This window comes from Leopardus geoffroyi, chromosome D1 (assembly GCF_018350155.1).
Source record: "Leopardus geoffroyi isolate Oge1 chromosome D1, O.geoffroyi_Oge1_pat1.0, whole genome shotgun sequence".
In the NCBI taxonomy this organism is placed as follows: Eukaryota; Metazoa; Chordata; class Mammalia; order Carnivora; family Felidae; genus Leopardus; species Leopardus geoffroyi.
The window spans coordinates 32,898,407-32,915,565 of NC_059329.1; the positions used below are offsets into that span (position 1 = coordinate 32,898,407).

General features: G+C 37.4%; 1 protein-coding gene across 2 annotated transcripts in view; it reads right to left on the reverse strand.

The window, feature by feature from the left end:
- The window catches only part of ARHGAP42 (Rho GTPase activating protein 42), a 320,243-nt gene that overhangs the window by 15,173 nt on the left and 287,911 nt on the right, over positions 1 to 17,159 (reverse strand). The window contains exons 17-22 of one of the 2 annotated variants that reach the window (XM_045483540.1): positions 14,173 to 14,278; positions 9,091 to 9,250; positions 7,767 to 7,911; positions 5,911 to 6,291; positions 5,387 to 5,543; positions 3,397 to 3,459 (exon numbers count right to left, since the gene is read on the reverse strand). In XM_045483540.1, the coding sequence (XP_045339496.1) occupies positions 3,397 to 3,459; positions 5,387 to 5,543; positions 5,911 to 6,291; positions 7,767 to 7,911; positions 9,091 to 9,250; positions 14,173 to 14,278 (1,012 nt within the window). The remainder of the gene's footprint in view (positions 1 to 3,396; positions 3,460 to 5,386; positions 5,544 to 5,910; positions 6,292 to 7,766; positions 7,912 to 9,090; positions 9,251 to 14,172; positions 14,279 to 17,159) is intronic. The other variant, XM_045483541.1, reaches the window with a different exon arrangement.

The window sequence follows — 17,159 nt, forward strand, 5'->3', positions numbered from 1 at the left end:
TAGAACAAGCAATCCTAAAATTCATATGGAACCACAAAAGGCCCCGAATAGCCAAAGTAATTTTGAAGAAGGAGACCAAAGCAGGAGGCATCACAATCCCAGGCTTTAGCCTCTACTACAAAGCTGTCATCATCAAGACAGCATGGTATTGGCACAAAAACAGACACATAGACCAATGGAAGAGAATAGAAACCCCAGAACTAGACCCACAAACGTATGGCCAGCTCATCTTTGACAAAGCAGGAAAGAATATCCGATGGAAAAAAGACAGTCTCTTTAACAAATGGTGCTGAGAGAACTGGACAGCAACATGCAGAAGATTGAAACTAGACCACTTTCTCACACCATTCACAAAAATAAACTCAAAATGGATAAAGGACCTGAATGTGAGACAGGAAACCATCAAAACCCTAGAGGAGAAAGCAGGAAAAGACCTCTCTGACCTCAGCCGTAGCAATTTCTTACTCGACACATCCCCAAAGGCAAGGGAATTAAAAGCAAAAATGAACTACTGGGACCTTATAAAGATAAAAAGATTCTTCACAGCAAAGGAAACAACCAACAAAACTAAAAGGCAACCAACGGAATGGGAAAAGATATTTGCAAATGACATATCAGACAAAGGGCTAGTATCCAAAATCTATAAAGAGCTCACCAAACTCCACACCCAAAAAGCAAATAATCCAATGAAGAAATGGGCAGAAAACATGAATAGACACTTCTCTAAAGAAGACATCCAGATGGCCAACAGGCACATGAAAAGATGCTCAACGTCGCTCCTCATCAGGGAAATACAAATCAAAACCACACTCAGATATCACCTCATGCCAGTCAGAGTGGCCAAAATGAACAAATCAGGAGACTATAGATGCTGGAGAGGATGTGGAGAAACGGGAACCCTCTTGCACTGTTGATGGGAATGCAAATTGGTGCAGCCACTCTGGAAAACAGTGTGGAGGTTCCTCAGAAAATTAAAAATAGACCTACCCTATGACCCAGCAATAGCACTGCTAGGAATTTATCCAAGGGATACAGGAGTACTGATGCATAGGGGCACTTGTACCCCAATGTTCATAGCAGCGCTCTCAACAATAGCCCAATTATGGAAAGAGCCTAAATGTCCATCAACTGATGAATGGATAAAGAAATTGTGGCTTATATACACAATGGAATACTACGTGCTATGAGAAAGAATGAAATATGGCCTTTTGTAGCAATGTGGATGGAAGTGGAGAGTGTGATGCTAAGTGAAATAAGCCATACAGAGAAAGACAGATACCATATGGTTTCACTCTTATGTGGGTCCTGAGATACTTAACAGAAACCCTGGTGGGAGGCGAAGGGAAAAAAAAAAGAAGTTAGAGTGGAAGAGAGCCAAAGCATAAGAGACTCTTAAAAACTGAGAACAAAGTGAGGGCTGATGGGGGGTGGGAGGGAGGGGAGGGTGGGTGATGGGTATTGAGGATGGCACATTTTGGGATGAGCACTGGGCATTGTATGGAAACCAATTTGACAATAAACTTCATATATTGAAAAAAAAAAAAGAAAATATTTTTCCTAAATATGTAACTCCAAGGTTACTCCAACTAGAAAGTGGTAAACCAAGAATTTAAACGTAGGTCTATCTGACCCTGATATTTGTTGTGTTCCACTGGGCCTTTCTTTTGGTGAAAAGCTATGACACCATCAACAAGTGCTGTGGAACTGTTGACAAATAATGACTCCAACCTTCAATGTATTGAGAAGCTCTAAGTTTATGCTGACAGCCTATTAGAAGTTGATTTAGAGTATAATATAAAAGCATATTAAAAATGCATAGGTTCATTGTTGAACATCTCAGTATTTGACAGTATTCTGATTTACTTGATTAATAGCTTGTTTTCTTAAAGCTCTTAAAGGATTATCTCTTTGATTACATAACTTGAGCTCTTACAGGTTGCTTAGAGCTTTATAATAAAAGGACTCCACCTACTGGAGCAATTCAATGATATAGCAAGACAGAAGTAGCAAAGTTAAATCCCATACACTAAGGTCTAAAAATGATGACAGTTTCAGAGAACTGATGTTTGCTCTGATATGCACAGTACCTGGTTTTCACCAAATCTTGATCAAAGGGAAGAAGGTGAAGATACTATGGATGGAGGTAAGGTAAATGAAATTACTCTGGGATTTGTTACATAAGTTCCGTGGATCAACCAACATACCTGTAAGATACCAAAGTGGCTCAACTGTGTGAAGTCAAAAGCATTGATACACAAAGACCCCTGCTAGGTCTTGTGAGAAAAAAAAAAAAAAAAATACCAGAAGTTGAAGGTCATTGTTATCCCTAGTAACTAGCAAAAGCCCAATATTGTGTAGGTATTTAGTAAATGCCTACTGCTGAAAAAGTACACATACTTTAAAAGGGTCAATAAAACTCTATGGTTGAACAACCTTTTTTAAAAAATTTAATTCCCGTATAGTTAACAGTGTTATATTTTTTTCAGGTGTACAACAGTGGTTAAATATAGTGATACTTCAATTAACTGTGGTTCTTTTACTTCAAAACCTCAATTATCCAAATATGAATGGTAAGCTCGAAATTGCCTTTGTGTATCCAAAGGAAAAATCAAAGTTTATTCTTCAAGTGGTCTCATTTATATGCTCTTTTAATAACAAGCATTTATTAAATGACACATACCTCTACTAGCTGCTGATGGTAAAACAAAACAAAAAACCAGAAATATCAAAATACTATAAAATTCCATTATTTCAGACATATTCAGATAAAAAACCAAAGCCCACTGTGGATGAGAAGAATCAATTTTACAAGGGGAGGAGAGGAAAGCAAAACCTTAGAAGCAAGCACATTAATAGCAGTAAGATGCAACAACCTGCGTCTTTTTTACAACAGAGTGAAAGGTAAAATCTGGAAATCCTGAATGAAGTACTGCACTCAAAAAAAGAGCTGTTTAGATCAATCAGCCTAGAGCAACCCAGTGGCCATTAGTAATAAGCAAATTTTTAATGCATGTTCATAAAACTTGTTCCAGAAAAAGTTCTATAACTTTTCAAAGTCATGAATATACCTTTGAAAACTTTCCACAAATTGTCATCAAAGGAGTCTTTAGTATGCAAAAGGTTATGGCAACTTGTATCTTTTAGAAAACTTGTTTAGAACTGTTCCTTTGTGAAGATTTTAGTAAATAAGGCATCAGTGGAACAGTCTGAGAGGCTAAATGCCGTTTACAGACATGATCTTTTTCCCCGTGTGCAAGACAGTGAGTGTGGATTTCACCATCTGCAGAACTGAAGGTCAGAGCTGTCAAAGATGACTCAGTATGTCAACAAAAAGCAACAATGTCACCACTACTTTATTTATTTATTTTTTTCATTTTAAGGGTTTTGAGAACTTACCGCCCAGAAGAATCCAGTTTAAGTGAACCAACATTTTCAAACAGTTGGGCTTTTGCTGCCACACTGAAAATAATTTTAAAATGTGATTTTCATTAAAATAAAAATTATGTTATTCAGTTCAAAGTATAATTCAGGGTTATAACTTAACACAAACCAAAAATAATTAGTTAAGAACTATCCTCAAAATTTGATCTGAATTTTAATTGTTTTAAGATTTAATGTGGCAGAAATTTTTAGATCTAGTCTCCAGCACATAGAGTACCAGATGTAATAAACCTATAGCTACCTCCCCTTCCCTTGGGGATCTTACTGTTCTCATCTTTTCTACTTCAAAAAACTATGGGAACAGTAAAAAAGAACATTTTCTCCCCACTCAGCTTCTGTCAGTGATTTTGACTCCTGTGGAGCCACAGGGAAGAATCAAATCATCAAGACAAAGAACTGTTGTTCATTCTGATAGCTAAGACAAAACTAATTCTAAAATGTTTCATTTTTTTTAATTTGAACACAGTTCCTATAAAGTGAAAAGAGGGAACTCTGAAAATATGGTCAATGAATACATTTGTGGATTCAAATCTTATTTCAATTCATGGGAGGCTAGGCACTGTCTATTTGAAAAAGTGAGACTATATTAAAACTAAGGCACCAGGGGTAATTAGAAAAGTTTCTATATTTACTAGAAGAGAATATCAAATTCCTTGAATGATATTTTAAACTAGATCTTAACATGTATCTTATTTCTTTAATTGATCAACTTTTCTCCCAGAACCTAGCCAGTTGATAATCAGAAGGTTCATTTTATACCTAATATGGAATACACATTGCCTCAATTTTAATTCATACTTTGTCAGTACAGTTGTAAGACAGAAGTGAATCTTCTCTTTCCCTCACAAAGGATGGAGTTTATATTCTCTCATCTCCCTTGACATATTGGCTTAAAATTTAATTTCCTTTAACAGCTAGAACTATACATACCAGGCAGTAGACAGATATCAAATATAGTATTGGTCTATATAGTGGTACTTGGATTTCTGACCAAGAGAGATAATGTATGGTAAACACACTCTGAAAATAAAAGGTTCTTGTCAAAGAAGGTGATGAACGAATGAATTTAAGACACTGTTTCTATGGAAACAGGCTTAGTGAAATGCCTCACTGGACTTTCAATGAATAATTAAACTGGTTCCTTAACTTTCCAAGTATTAGTTCTCATTATCTCTAAAATGAGGTTTCTACTACCTACTGTGGAAGTACATGAAGGACATTAACAGATAACATATGTAAAGATGCCCAGTAATAGCTCATATGGCATTTGGAAAGCTCAGTAAGTCAGGAAAACAAAATGAAAGGGATAAAGACTTTCCTGTTTAGATTTTGCTTGTTTATCTAAGTTCTTTTCTTTGTCCCCTTCTTATTTACATCGATGTACCTATCCTATCTGCCTTTACACTCCTGGGTCATGTCTTTTGAATAGAAGTACCCCCTCTCATCTTTCAAGCTCCTGTTCTCCATGAGCTTATTTAAATCAGTGAATACTCAGATAGGGGAGACAGATGATGGAGAGGAGAGAAAACAAACCCTCACTATCTACACAGTAGTTGTATTTCTAACAAGGAGGTGGGGAAGTTGAGATATAAGGACAGTTTGCTCAGCTGAGAGGTAAATGTCTAGCTTTTAGAATGTCTACTTTGAAAACCCAGAACTATTACATTATACATCTATTCTCATGTCCTTAAATTAAGCCATTGTTCTGCTTGTAAGGCAAGTGACTGAAATTGTATATGTGTCTGTATATGTATACACATACATACTTTAAGCCTATTCTAACTTGTACATCATTTGTAGAAGGGGATAGGGTCCTACAGAAGATGATTGTTCCTACTCTGCAGATGAGGTATTCAGTTGTGGGAGTCCTAAGGGTTCTTTTGGATATACTCAACTCCTGTGTATCCCTGGAAGATACAACAAATATACACTCTCTCTCACTTACACAGAGCCAGGTCGCTGGTAGCCATTGCTTGAGGCAGTGTCTAGCCTTAACCTCCTGCACATTTTTGGAGGCAGGTCTGGGTTTGGTGGGGCTTTGGGCATCTCTTTGGAACCTACAGAAGTTAAGCTTTGAATGGATCCACAGTAGCTCTTGTTTCCTAAAAAGAAAGCCCAAGAAAACAGGCAAGGTGCTATCAGACAAAATAATAGCAGTAACACAGTACATGCTCATAACAAAAGGAAGTGTTTTTTCTAAGCCCAAATGAGAAGGTACAGAATGTTCTTTGAGCACAGCAGCCCATCATTCAGGGAGATCACAATCTATAGTAATTACAAAGACATCACCTCACAGAGATGGAAATAACCAGGAAAGAAGTCACAGTGCACAGGAGTTTTAAATATCCTAGCTCAGGAACAGCATTGTTAGCCCCTTCACCATTAACTTTTCCCTGCTTAATCATGTTGAGCAATTCGGCAAGTGGCACAGAGACAATGACATTTTACATAAGCCCAAATCTGGTTTACCTTCAGCTGCAGAGATGGATCTGAGAGAGGAAGCGGAGGTTCTTTTCAGTCCTGAAAGCCCATAAGGCCCTTTCTTGACCAGGTCTATGGGTGGGGAAGCATCCCCGGGGCTGGTGACCGAGGCAACACTCTGGCAATCTGATTCTGCATCTGTTTTGGTCGCATCCTCTTTAGAACTTGATTCAGGACTAGTTGTCCAGAGTCCAAGACTTTTCTGTCCATTGGAGGGTGATGGGGATACAATCCAAGGAATTCCTCCAGATTTCTCCCTGGCCTGGCAGGAAGCAGACTTGGTTGTGCTGTTTTGTTCAGAGGAATGAGAGGAGAGGGACTCGATGCTCCCCATGGGCGTGCTGTCTGGGCTGCTGCTGTAAGAGTCACCTGAGCGGGAGCAGGAGCGAGAAAACAACAGGGACCTTCTACTGAGAACAATACAACCCAAACCCTTCCACATTCTCCAACGCACGTGTGCCCTGTGGCCACCTGAATTGACCCCACTGACCCCACTGAATTGACAGATCTTTACCCAGTATGGAGAACTTTTCTCAGTTCTAAGAAAGGCTGTAAAACGCGCATTTTAACTTAGTGAATGCATTTTTTAATACTATTCAAGGGAGATTTTACATGTACCCTGACCCTATGAAATAATGTTACTTCTTAAAGGATTGGGGGTTGACTCAAAATCAGACAAAACTTGCTTCTGAAAAAGAACTCATAAGTAGTACAAATAAGATTCTTTGATGACATTATAAGAGATCAATGGAAAGAGGGATATTAAAAGATCTGTTTCTGCCTTTTTTTACTTTTCTCATGTTTTTTTTTTTTTAATTTTTTTTTTTTCAACGTTTATTTATTTTTGGGACAGAGAGAGACAGAGCATGAACGGGGGAGGGGCAGAGAGAGAGGGAGACACAGAATCGGAAACAGGCTCCAGGCTCTGAGCCATCAGCCCAGAGCCTGATGCGGGGCTCGAACTCACGGACCGTGAGATCGTGACCTGGCTGAAGTCGGACGCTTAACCGACTGCGCCACCCAGGCGCCCCTACTTTTCTCATGTTATAATGCATCTGATTCTTTCTTCATTCAAAGTCACCAGTAATGTCAGCTGCAAATTATACACTGCTCACATTTTTAAAAGACAAGACTTTTTCTTTTCCTACCAAGATTATAGCAACATAAGAAACTGGCTATTTAACAGATTATTTTTTAATGTTCCTAAAACTATAATAATTTGAACATATCTAAATTAAAAATTAGTATTTTTTGTTAAATACTGACTGTGAGAAAAAATTGGGAGGCTTAAGGGTATAAAGTAAAATAAGAACAGCCACAAATTTAACATCCACTGTGGGCTTAAGCTGCCACCCACTTCACTGTGGTGTTGGGTTCAGAACGGGAAGTTAGTGATAATGTGTAGTGTGGTTTCTCTATTTATTTCTTTTTTCTCTCTCTCTCTCAGACACTTTGATACCCAAGAGATGATGCTTTAAGGACATAATGTGGTAGGAAGAAAGAAACTGATGGTTTCAGCCAGAATTTTTCTTGCTTTCTTCTCTACCTCTTTAACAATAGGACAAAACCTGCTACAAAGTAGTACCTGATGTTCTTAATCACAGTTGCAGAAAAAAGGGCACTGAGCAAACTATTTTTTTTTCCTTTGTAGTAGTAATGAATTTGTTTGTTCAAAGTACCTTGTAACTACACTGACAAAGAATATATAAATGTGGGGGGGGGGTGTTTGGGAGACAGTATCATTAAGATCATTTTCTATTTATTTCTACCCTAATTATCAAAAAGGTGAAGTAAGGCTAAATCAAAGAATGAAGAAAGCTTCTCCCTAAAGCGGTCACACTTACTGTCAGGTTCTGCCAAGCACGGTGTATACCTTCCTCTGGGCTTCCTGGAACCTGTGGAAAGGCAGATTGCTCTTGTCCTTCGGGATCCAGATCGAGACTGAGGCTGAGGAAGAGGAATGCTTGGGTCTGGGGCAGTATGAAAAATCTACATACAAAAAAAACAAACAAATGGATAGAGGTCAGTAAAAGGGGGAATTGACATTTTCATGATAAAATTATATTTTAGAGTTATTAAATAATCTCAGAACCATTTGCTATTTAATCAGCTTCATGGTAAGAGATGCTTGATACAAAAAATATACTACAGCAATTATACTTTTCCACTTACACTGAGTAATGTTCCTTCTCTGTGTTTTCTTTTTCATCCTCTCCAATTTCCCAACAATGAATTTCAGAAAATTTTCCAATAATTTTAAAGAAACCTTTCAAATATGAACAAATGTCTGTGTCAAGACATCTTGACTCTTTTCTGTGATATTTTATTTCTCACTTCATGCTGAACATAGCCTGAAGGGAAAAGGTTCATTCCGTATCACTTCCAAGTCAAGCAGTTCCTTGCTTCTCAGGAAAAGGTGCTGTCACAAATATGACATGCTGCAGGTAGAGGTCTGTACTCGGCTACAGAATTCCCCCATGTGGTCTTGGGTTGTGAGTGCTTACAATCTTAGATAAATGAAGGATATTCTTCTACAGGTACCAGGAAGGGACTAAGGGAAGGAGAGGGGCGTAGTCTTTCACAAACACTAGACCAGGCATAAATGAATCACAAATGTTTTGATGTTTAATGGCTGCATTTGCTTAATAATCCAATCAATTTGACTTTCCCAATTTCCATTTCCACAGTTATTCTAAGATCTCAATCTTGTTAAAGAAACCATGTTTAAGGACTGGATGTAGAGAGGACTTTAAGACTCTGTTCCTGGAATTCTTTTGCTTTATTGAGAATATCACTGTTGTTGTTAAGTCTAATTCCAGGGAGATAAAAAGGTTAAAAATAGACTTAATTACCAAGTGATTCTAACAAATTTCTCTCAATATGAGTGAAAAATTCACGACATAAATACTAAAGAAGAAAATCTTGAAAAGTAAATGATGTAAAAGGAAAGGAAATCATTTACTTGGAGAATTTTGAGAAGCATTTAAAAACTAAACAAGAAAAAAGGACATCAATGTCCTCATGAAGAAGCAATTTATACAAAATGGACAGGACTGATACTTTATAAGAATCTGAGATCACAATGAACTCATAGATAATACAAACAGAAAATTCCTTCCTAAAAGCAAAATACAAGATTTGATACTTCAACATGAAAATTCAGCTTACCTTTTCATAGTGCTCTATCAGAATTTCAACCACAATATTCTGAAATTTAATATTCATCATGGCAGCCACAGTTTCTTCTTGTGCTCGCATTAGAGTTGGGCCAAATATGACACCAAGGTTTGAGACAGTCATGAGATTTTGTTGGCTGTGTAGTGATACTCTGCAAATAAAAGCAACAAAAATAACGTAAGTTAAAAGTTTAATAAATATGAAAGGTTCTCATTTATCAAATTTGTGGCATAAATAGAATGTAAGATATGCCATTATAGGTTAATTTTCCCAAATTGTCAGGTTTAGCTACTCCTAATTGTCATGAGTGGGTATAGCCTAAAAAGACATAAAAAGTTAACATTAGCTAAGTAAAATTAATTACAAAGGTTAATTAAAGGAATAAATCTCGGGGCGCCTGAGTGGCTCAGTCGGTTAAACATTTGACGTCAGCTCAGGTCATGATCTCACAGTTCGTGAGTTCAAGCCCCGTGTTGGGCTCTGGACAGGCAGCTTGGAGCCTGGAACCTGGAGCCTGCTTTGGCTTCTGTGTCTACCTCTCTGCCCCTCCCCCTGTCTCTCTCTCAAAAAATAAACATTAAAGGAATAAATCTTGATATCCTAAATAGAGTACAATTATCCTACAGAGATTATCAACTGTTAGGTATTCTCTAGGGCACTATACTTCTTTTAGAACAGATGGTTCAAATTAGGTTGGTTGGAATTATATTCAGATATACTAAACATAATATTGAGTACCTAGTGCCAGGCATTTTCATAGACATTATTTCATTTAATCCTCCCAGAAAGTCAGTTTTTCCTACTATGTAGGTTAAAAACCTCCTAAAGTAAAAATGATGTACTCAAGGTCACAGCAAATTAGGGACAGAGATGCTCTTTCAATCCAGGTTTTCTGAATAGAAGTCTGTGGTTTTCTTAAGCTCCCTACATAAGACAACTGGCCAATGCAAGTTTCTATCCTTCCTTTTTTTCCTTCCTTATTTCCTTCCATCCATCCACCCATCCACCTATCCATTCATTCAAAACTTCCCTCAGTGCCTCCCTATGGGCTGGGCACTGTGGTTGGCAAACAGTAAGAGAAGGAGATGTGGTCACGTCAATGCTGCCTTAAAAATGGAAATGAAAGAAAAAGCCTCTGGTATTACTGACTTTAGCAAAGTAATCCCAGTAACTATCAAAACTGACTTTGACTAGGGGTGCCTGGGTGGCTCAGTCAGTTTGACTTCGGCTTGGGTCATGATCTCATGGCTTGTGAGTTCAAGCCCTATGACGGGTTCTGTGCTGACAGCTTAGAATCTGGAGCCTACTTTGGATTCTGTGTCTCCCTCTCGCTGCCCCTCCCCTGCTCATGCTCTTTCTCTCTCTCAAGAATAAATCATAAAACATTAAAAAAATGACTTTGACTACTTAATTTGGGAATTGGACATATTCCTAAAAGAAAACCTCATTCATTAGACCAATCTTCTAGTTTATACACTGCCTTTTCTATCTTACTTCCAGGCATGTTGTTAAAATATGAAGTTCTGGAAAGGAGCACTGAACACAAGATCATGGTTATACCTGACTAAGTGTGCATCACTAACTACATTCCATAAGCAAAAGTAAAATTTTATGGGGAATCCAGGATTTTGAATACCTATGTAAATCCTAGCACAGGACCGGAAGAGTTAGCTGTTGCACTTACTGAATTTTTCCCTTGTGCCCGAGAAAGCACTAGTTAAGAAGCTCTTGGTTAGAATAAGAAGAAGTTTCATTCCACATTTCCTTTTTATATAGACAAATATTATATATTTACTGTTTAGTATGTATTAAAGAATCTACTAAGAAAGTAGTATGTAAAGGTACTGAGTCTGCCTGCATTTAAAGCTTGGATCCATCCAACTTCGAAGCTGGGTGCAATCAGCCAAGTTATTTAATAACTCTAGGCTTCAGTTTCCTCATCTATAAAGAATAACTATCCCTATAGGGTTGATGAAATTTAATAATGAGTTACAGGAAATATGATCTCAACTAACAGTCTTCCTTGTAATGAAATTGGCTTTAGGCACTCTTGCTAAAATGTAAGAGTTCCTGGTAGTGTGAATAAATTGGAATACGATTAATATTAAACTCATGGGGAGTGAATTTGGAATTCTTAAAAAAATGGTTTTGAAAAGGTGAGTTTATGATTGTGTTGCTCAAGAGATGGAATATTTTGATGAGCAATTTTCTCTTCACTGAATTTCCCTTCCGCTGAGCTAACTCAATCAATATAGACACTTATCACCTCACATTTCAGCTATTTCTGCACCTCATTTCCTCAACTTGTTGTATGGAACAGACACCCAATTGCCCTTTTAAAAATTCAAAGTTAGAGGGGCGCCTCGGTGGCTCAGTTGGTTAAGCATCTGACTTTGGCTCAAGTCATGATCCCATGGTTTGTGAGTTTGAGCCCGTGTTGGGCTCTGTGCTGACAGCTCAGAGCCTGGAGCCTGCTTCAGATTCTGTGTGTGTCTCTCTCTGTCTGCAACACCCCCATCCCCACACGCACACTCTGTATTTCTCTCTCTCTAACATTTTTTTTTAAATATTCAAAGTTAGAGTCAAAGAAGAGACCACAGATGGCCTTTGTTTTAAAGACAAAGAAAAGGAGTCTCAGAAAGGAAGTAATGATTTACACCATGTCTCAGAGCTAATTAATGGAGATTTGCAATCAATCTTTTAGTCACTGGTCCTAATTTAGACCAGTAACCAATCCAGACAATTGGCCTTAAATTCTCTTCTTCAGATATATTAAGGTTGCCAGGGACCAAGAATGTTATTACTTGTTTGTAGTCTACTTAAATAAGTCACCGGTGATTTGATACACATTCCAAAAATACTGCTTAGTCAGTGAAGATTGACCTTCATATAGGTTCAGGAAAAAAGCCAGGAATGGTGATGAAGATGGGCAAAAGAGTTTTAAGCACTCTTCTATGGCCAGATAGTATCCTCTGCTATTCCCTGTACTAAAGTCATGCACATTCACAAAGAGGGGGGAGTTTGAGTTCACTTAACATTCTGGATAATTAAACAAAAAACATTTTATGTGACACTCATGTAGCTTTTAAAAGCACATTTAAGGAGTGGTTAAGTGTCTGACTTCAGCTTAGGTCATGATCTCTCGTGGTTTGTGAGTTCAAGCTCCACATCAGGCTCTGTGATGACAGCTCGGAGCCTGGAGCCTGCTTCAGATCCTGTGTCTACTTCTCTCTCTCTGCTCGTGCTCTGTCTCTCTGTCTCTCTCAAAAATAAATAAACATTAAAAAAATTATATATATATAAAAAAAGTGTGTTTAAAAAGACTTTGCTAGAGGGGTGCCTGCGTTGCTCAGTTGGTTAAGTGACTGACTCTTGATTTCAGCTCAAGTCATATCTCATTGTTCCTGTGTTGGAGCCCCATGCTCTGCATGGTCAGTGCAGAGCCTGCTTGGGATTCTCTCTCCCTCTCTCTCTGCCCCTCCCCTGCTCATGATTTTTTTTTTCCCTCTCTCTCTCTCAAAATAAATAAATAAATAAATAAATAAATAAATAAATAAAGGCTTTGCTAGAAAATTAGCTTGAATACAGCAAGAGAATGCCCAATACATACAGTGTGGTTAAATTTCATGAACAGGTCACACAATTCAAAACATAATTCAAGACTAAATCTGATGAAGAGTCCTTATTCACTAACTAAAAGAGGTATTGCCATGGCAACAGTTTATAATGAACTTGAAATGATGTAGTTTCTAATGGATTTCCTTATTTCAAGGGGCAGGAGGGCAATTCGTATTATCTCATCTGCAGGTTAAGATGAGACTTATTGATATGTTATGTAGCACTATTTCAAATGTGCCTGGCTCAAATTAGCATAAACTGGGTTACTACTTGTAGTAAGCAAGGAAGGAGTAATCATTTCATTGTGAATCACAGTACTTACTAAGATGGAAAATATCCTGATTTGTAAATGAGGCTGTAAGGAATTCTTAAGTTTAAAATCTGAATTTGGACTTTTGTTTACAGCAGCATGGCAAGTGTGTTTGTGTGTGTGTGTGTGTGTGTGTGTGTGTGTGTGTGTGAAAGGGAGAGAGAAAGAATCTTCAGACAGATTTATGAGGCCATAGTACCCAGATATTTGATCAAACATAATTCTAGATCATTCTGTGAAGGTATTTTTTTTGCATAAGATTAACATTTAAATTAGTAGACTTAGAGTAAAGTAGATTACCCTCTATAATGTCAGTGGGCCTCATCCAATCAGTTTAAAGTCTTAAAAAAGACTAACTTCCTCTGAGGAAGAGGCAATTCTGCTTCTAGACTGCCCTGGATTAGAGCTGTAATGTCAACTCTTCCCTGGGTCTGCAGACTACCAGCTGCCCTGCAGATTTTAGACTTAACAGCCTTCACAGTAGCACAGCCCAATTCCTTATAATCAATCTCTCTCTCATATATATTTATATATATACACACACACACATATACATACACCATACACACATACACACACACACACACACACACACACACACACGTGTATGTATAGCTACATATACACAAACATCTGGTCGGTTCTGTTTCTCTGGAGAAACTTGGCTAATACAGTATCTGTTTATAGACATTTAAAAGTATATAGATGAACTAACAGCAGAGTCAGAAAAATCTTCAGAGACCAAGTGATGCTACGAATTGAGAAAAAGAAGCTAACATTACAGTGGCACTTTGACCTGGCAGAACTGTTGACAGTCGTAGTACAGAGAACTGATCTTCAAACTTAGGGCTTCAAACTCCTTCATATTTTTAAGTTGACATGTAAGGTTTTCATCATTAATTTAACAGTTGCAAAGGATATTAATCATTTGCATAGTGTAAACATACACAGGTACACACACACACACACACACACACATACAGATATATCTTAAAAACAAACTACCACATCATTTTTAAAACATTCAGTGGACTCTAATTATAACAATGTTATAGCACCATCATACACTTTAGAAAGATATGAACAAGGTCTAACTTTAACAGTTGAACAAGTAGTTAAGTGAACAATATAAATCAGATAATTACTTGACAAGGTGCTTTATTAAGATGTCCAGCATCTCTCTGTTTTTTTCTGGCAATTTGTGCACCAATGCATGTACAGCCTCCACCCGGTAGTTTTGGTCATCAGATTCTATAACATAAAGGTTGAATGATCAAGTTTTAATTGCATTCAAATGTGTACATAAACATTAATAATCTAAACATTATAAACACTCCCACCCTCATGCCTTATAAACATTGCCTCATGCAGTTCATCACTATCATTCTCTAAGGCTTAGAGAGGTTGAGTAACCTGACCATGGTCATTAAGTTAGTTAAGTAAATATGCCAGACTAACCCAGTGCCATCTAATCCAGACCTGTGCTCATAGCCACTGAACTTCTATACAACCAGAACTCATCGCCTGCTTTGGTTTTGCTACACAAGGACAAAATCAAAACTTTAGCAATGGAGTGATCACAGCTATTGGTACAGACTGCCTAATGTTCCAGGCAATATAATATACTCTATCACACAGAAACTTCCTAGTGACTCCATCAGACAGAAGGAAGAAGGCATTCCTTTCCAAATTTTGTAGATTTAAAGATAACAGGGAATTACTTTTCTGAGGTGTCAGTATTATTATGCAGAGGCCTAACAGATTCTAAGCCCATGCTGACAATGGGAAATCTGAAAAGAAGAAAAAAAAATCTAAAGTAAGTCTAGTTTGCCAGACAAAAGACAACATGTTGACATGTCTGCTAGAGAAAAGGCTAACACTTCAGAATGAAGATCTATTAACATACTCTTACTACAATAAACTAATTCTAGGGTGACTACCCACCATGCCAAGCCCTTTCTCTGAAAGGTGCCGAACATGAGGTGGGAAAAGAGCTGGCTCATGCTGGGCCAAACACAAGGTCTCCCAGGGGTTGGAATGGAGACATCAAAACTCTGATCTGTCTGCTGAGTATGTGAAATGGCATATAGTGTAAAACTAGGGATGGCATAACCAAATGTGCTCCAAAGCCAAGAAAATATAACTGGAAAGGGAGATAAGAATGAGGTAGATATGGAGCAAAGAACAGAGAGAAGAGATGCTCCTAAAAGGGTGGGGAGAGAAACATAAACTCCCAATTCTGTAGTTCCTAGTTGCAGGCCCATGGAAGGCCTAATCCATACTGTTTTCCAGGGAATTCTGTGAGGCACCTTTTAATTTCTGAACAACTTCCCCTTTTTACAGAGCTAAATTTCCAAATAATACTTACTTTTATTACCTTATTATCTACTACATGGGATTATCTTTGCTCCAGACAAAAGATGAATTCTTATACATAGGAATATATTTTAATTATCATGGTAGTGAATAATGTGATTATTATTTGCCATGGAAGTGGAGAAAAAAAATCTTATGACCAAATGCTTTTATTAAAACAACCAGATCATTTAGCACTTAACTAAGTGTCTCAAATGCCATGTTATAACACAAAATTTCTGTAAGTAAGTTCTAGGTTAAGAGTCAAAAAAATTGGCTTATAGCCCTGATTTTGCCATCAATTTACTAGTACCATGGAGAAAGTCACTTGCCCACTCTGGGACCTAGTCAGTAAAATGAGGAGTGAAATTATATATTTCTAAGGTTTTGTTCATCTAATAGATTCTGATGAAGAGAATATAGAGTGGAGAGGTTTCAGGAGAAAGCTAAGTGGTATAGGTGTTTATGAGACCATGTGATCAGTCATGTATGCTGGACTGAAAACCAAGGTCACAACGTTATCTGACACTTATCAGCAGACAACATTACCTGTGACATTATAATGCATGGCAATAAATTAATGCAAATGCTTTCTTTCTTGGACTGTGAAAAATACTTGGTACAGTCACACCTCATATATCTTAACAATGAAATGCTAATGCCTAGCAGTTACAAACTGTTGTGATGGCTGAGATGGCAACCCAGCACTTTCATCTCAGTGTTTTAAAAGTACATATTTCTAATTTTTCAGGTTACATGTTTTTCACTGAGCCCCTCCCCACAATTTTTGAATTAAGCCTATCTATATATCTCCTATTATGGCAATCATAGATCTAAATAAATGACATAGATATGTGATAATGGGGGGAGGGAGGCGAAGGATTGTTGGAAGTGCCTGTTACTTGCCCCAAATACCTGACTTTACTCTCCAGATTTAGAAATATAGCACATGAGTATGAGTGGGTGGCATAACTGCATTTTTGTAGTGTTGTCAATTTAACAATAAAGTTGCTCTTGTAAGGTACTGACATTCATCGACTGAGTAAAATGTATTTAACATAATTCCTGTTAGCACACCAGTCACTCCAAAGAAGTCTTATTAAGTGACAAAATCTTTTAATTCATTCTTCAATATTTTTTAAATCAAGGAAAGTGTATTCTTAATTCCCATTATCTATTTCTCCCATTCCACTCTCCACCTCTCTTCTGACAACCACCAGTTTTGTTCTCTGTATTTAAGAGTTTGTTTCCTTTTTGTCTTTTTCTTTTTCTAGTTTCTTAAGTTCCACATATGAGTAAAATCATACGGTATTGGTCTTTTTCTATCTGACTTATTTCACTTAGCATTATACCCTCTAGGTCCATCCATGTTGCTGCAAAGGTCAAGATTTCATTCTTTCTTATGGTTTAGTAACATTACATTGTATATATATACCACATCTTCTTTATCCATTCATATATTGATGGACACTTCTGTTGTTGTTATGTCTTGTAAATAATGCTGCAATAAACATGGGGTGCATTATCTTTCTGAAATGGTGTTTTCATTTTCTTTGGGTAAATACTAGCAGAAATACTGGATCATATGGTAATTCTATTTTTAGTATTTTGAGGAACTTTCATAATGTTTTCTAGAGTGGCTGCACCAGTTTGCATTCCCACCAACAGTGCAAGAGGGTTCCTTTTTTTCCCCCTGCATCCTCACCAACACTTGTTTCTTGTGTTATTCATTTTAGCCATTCTGACTGGTGTGAAGTGATATCTCATTGTAGTTTTG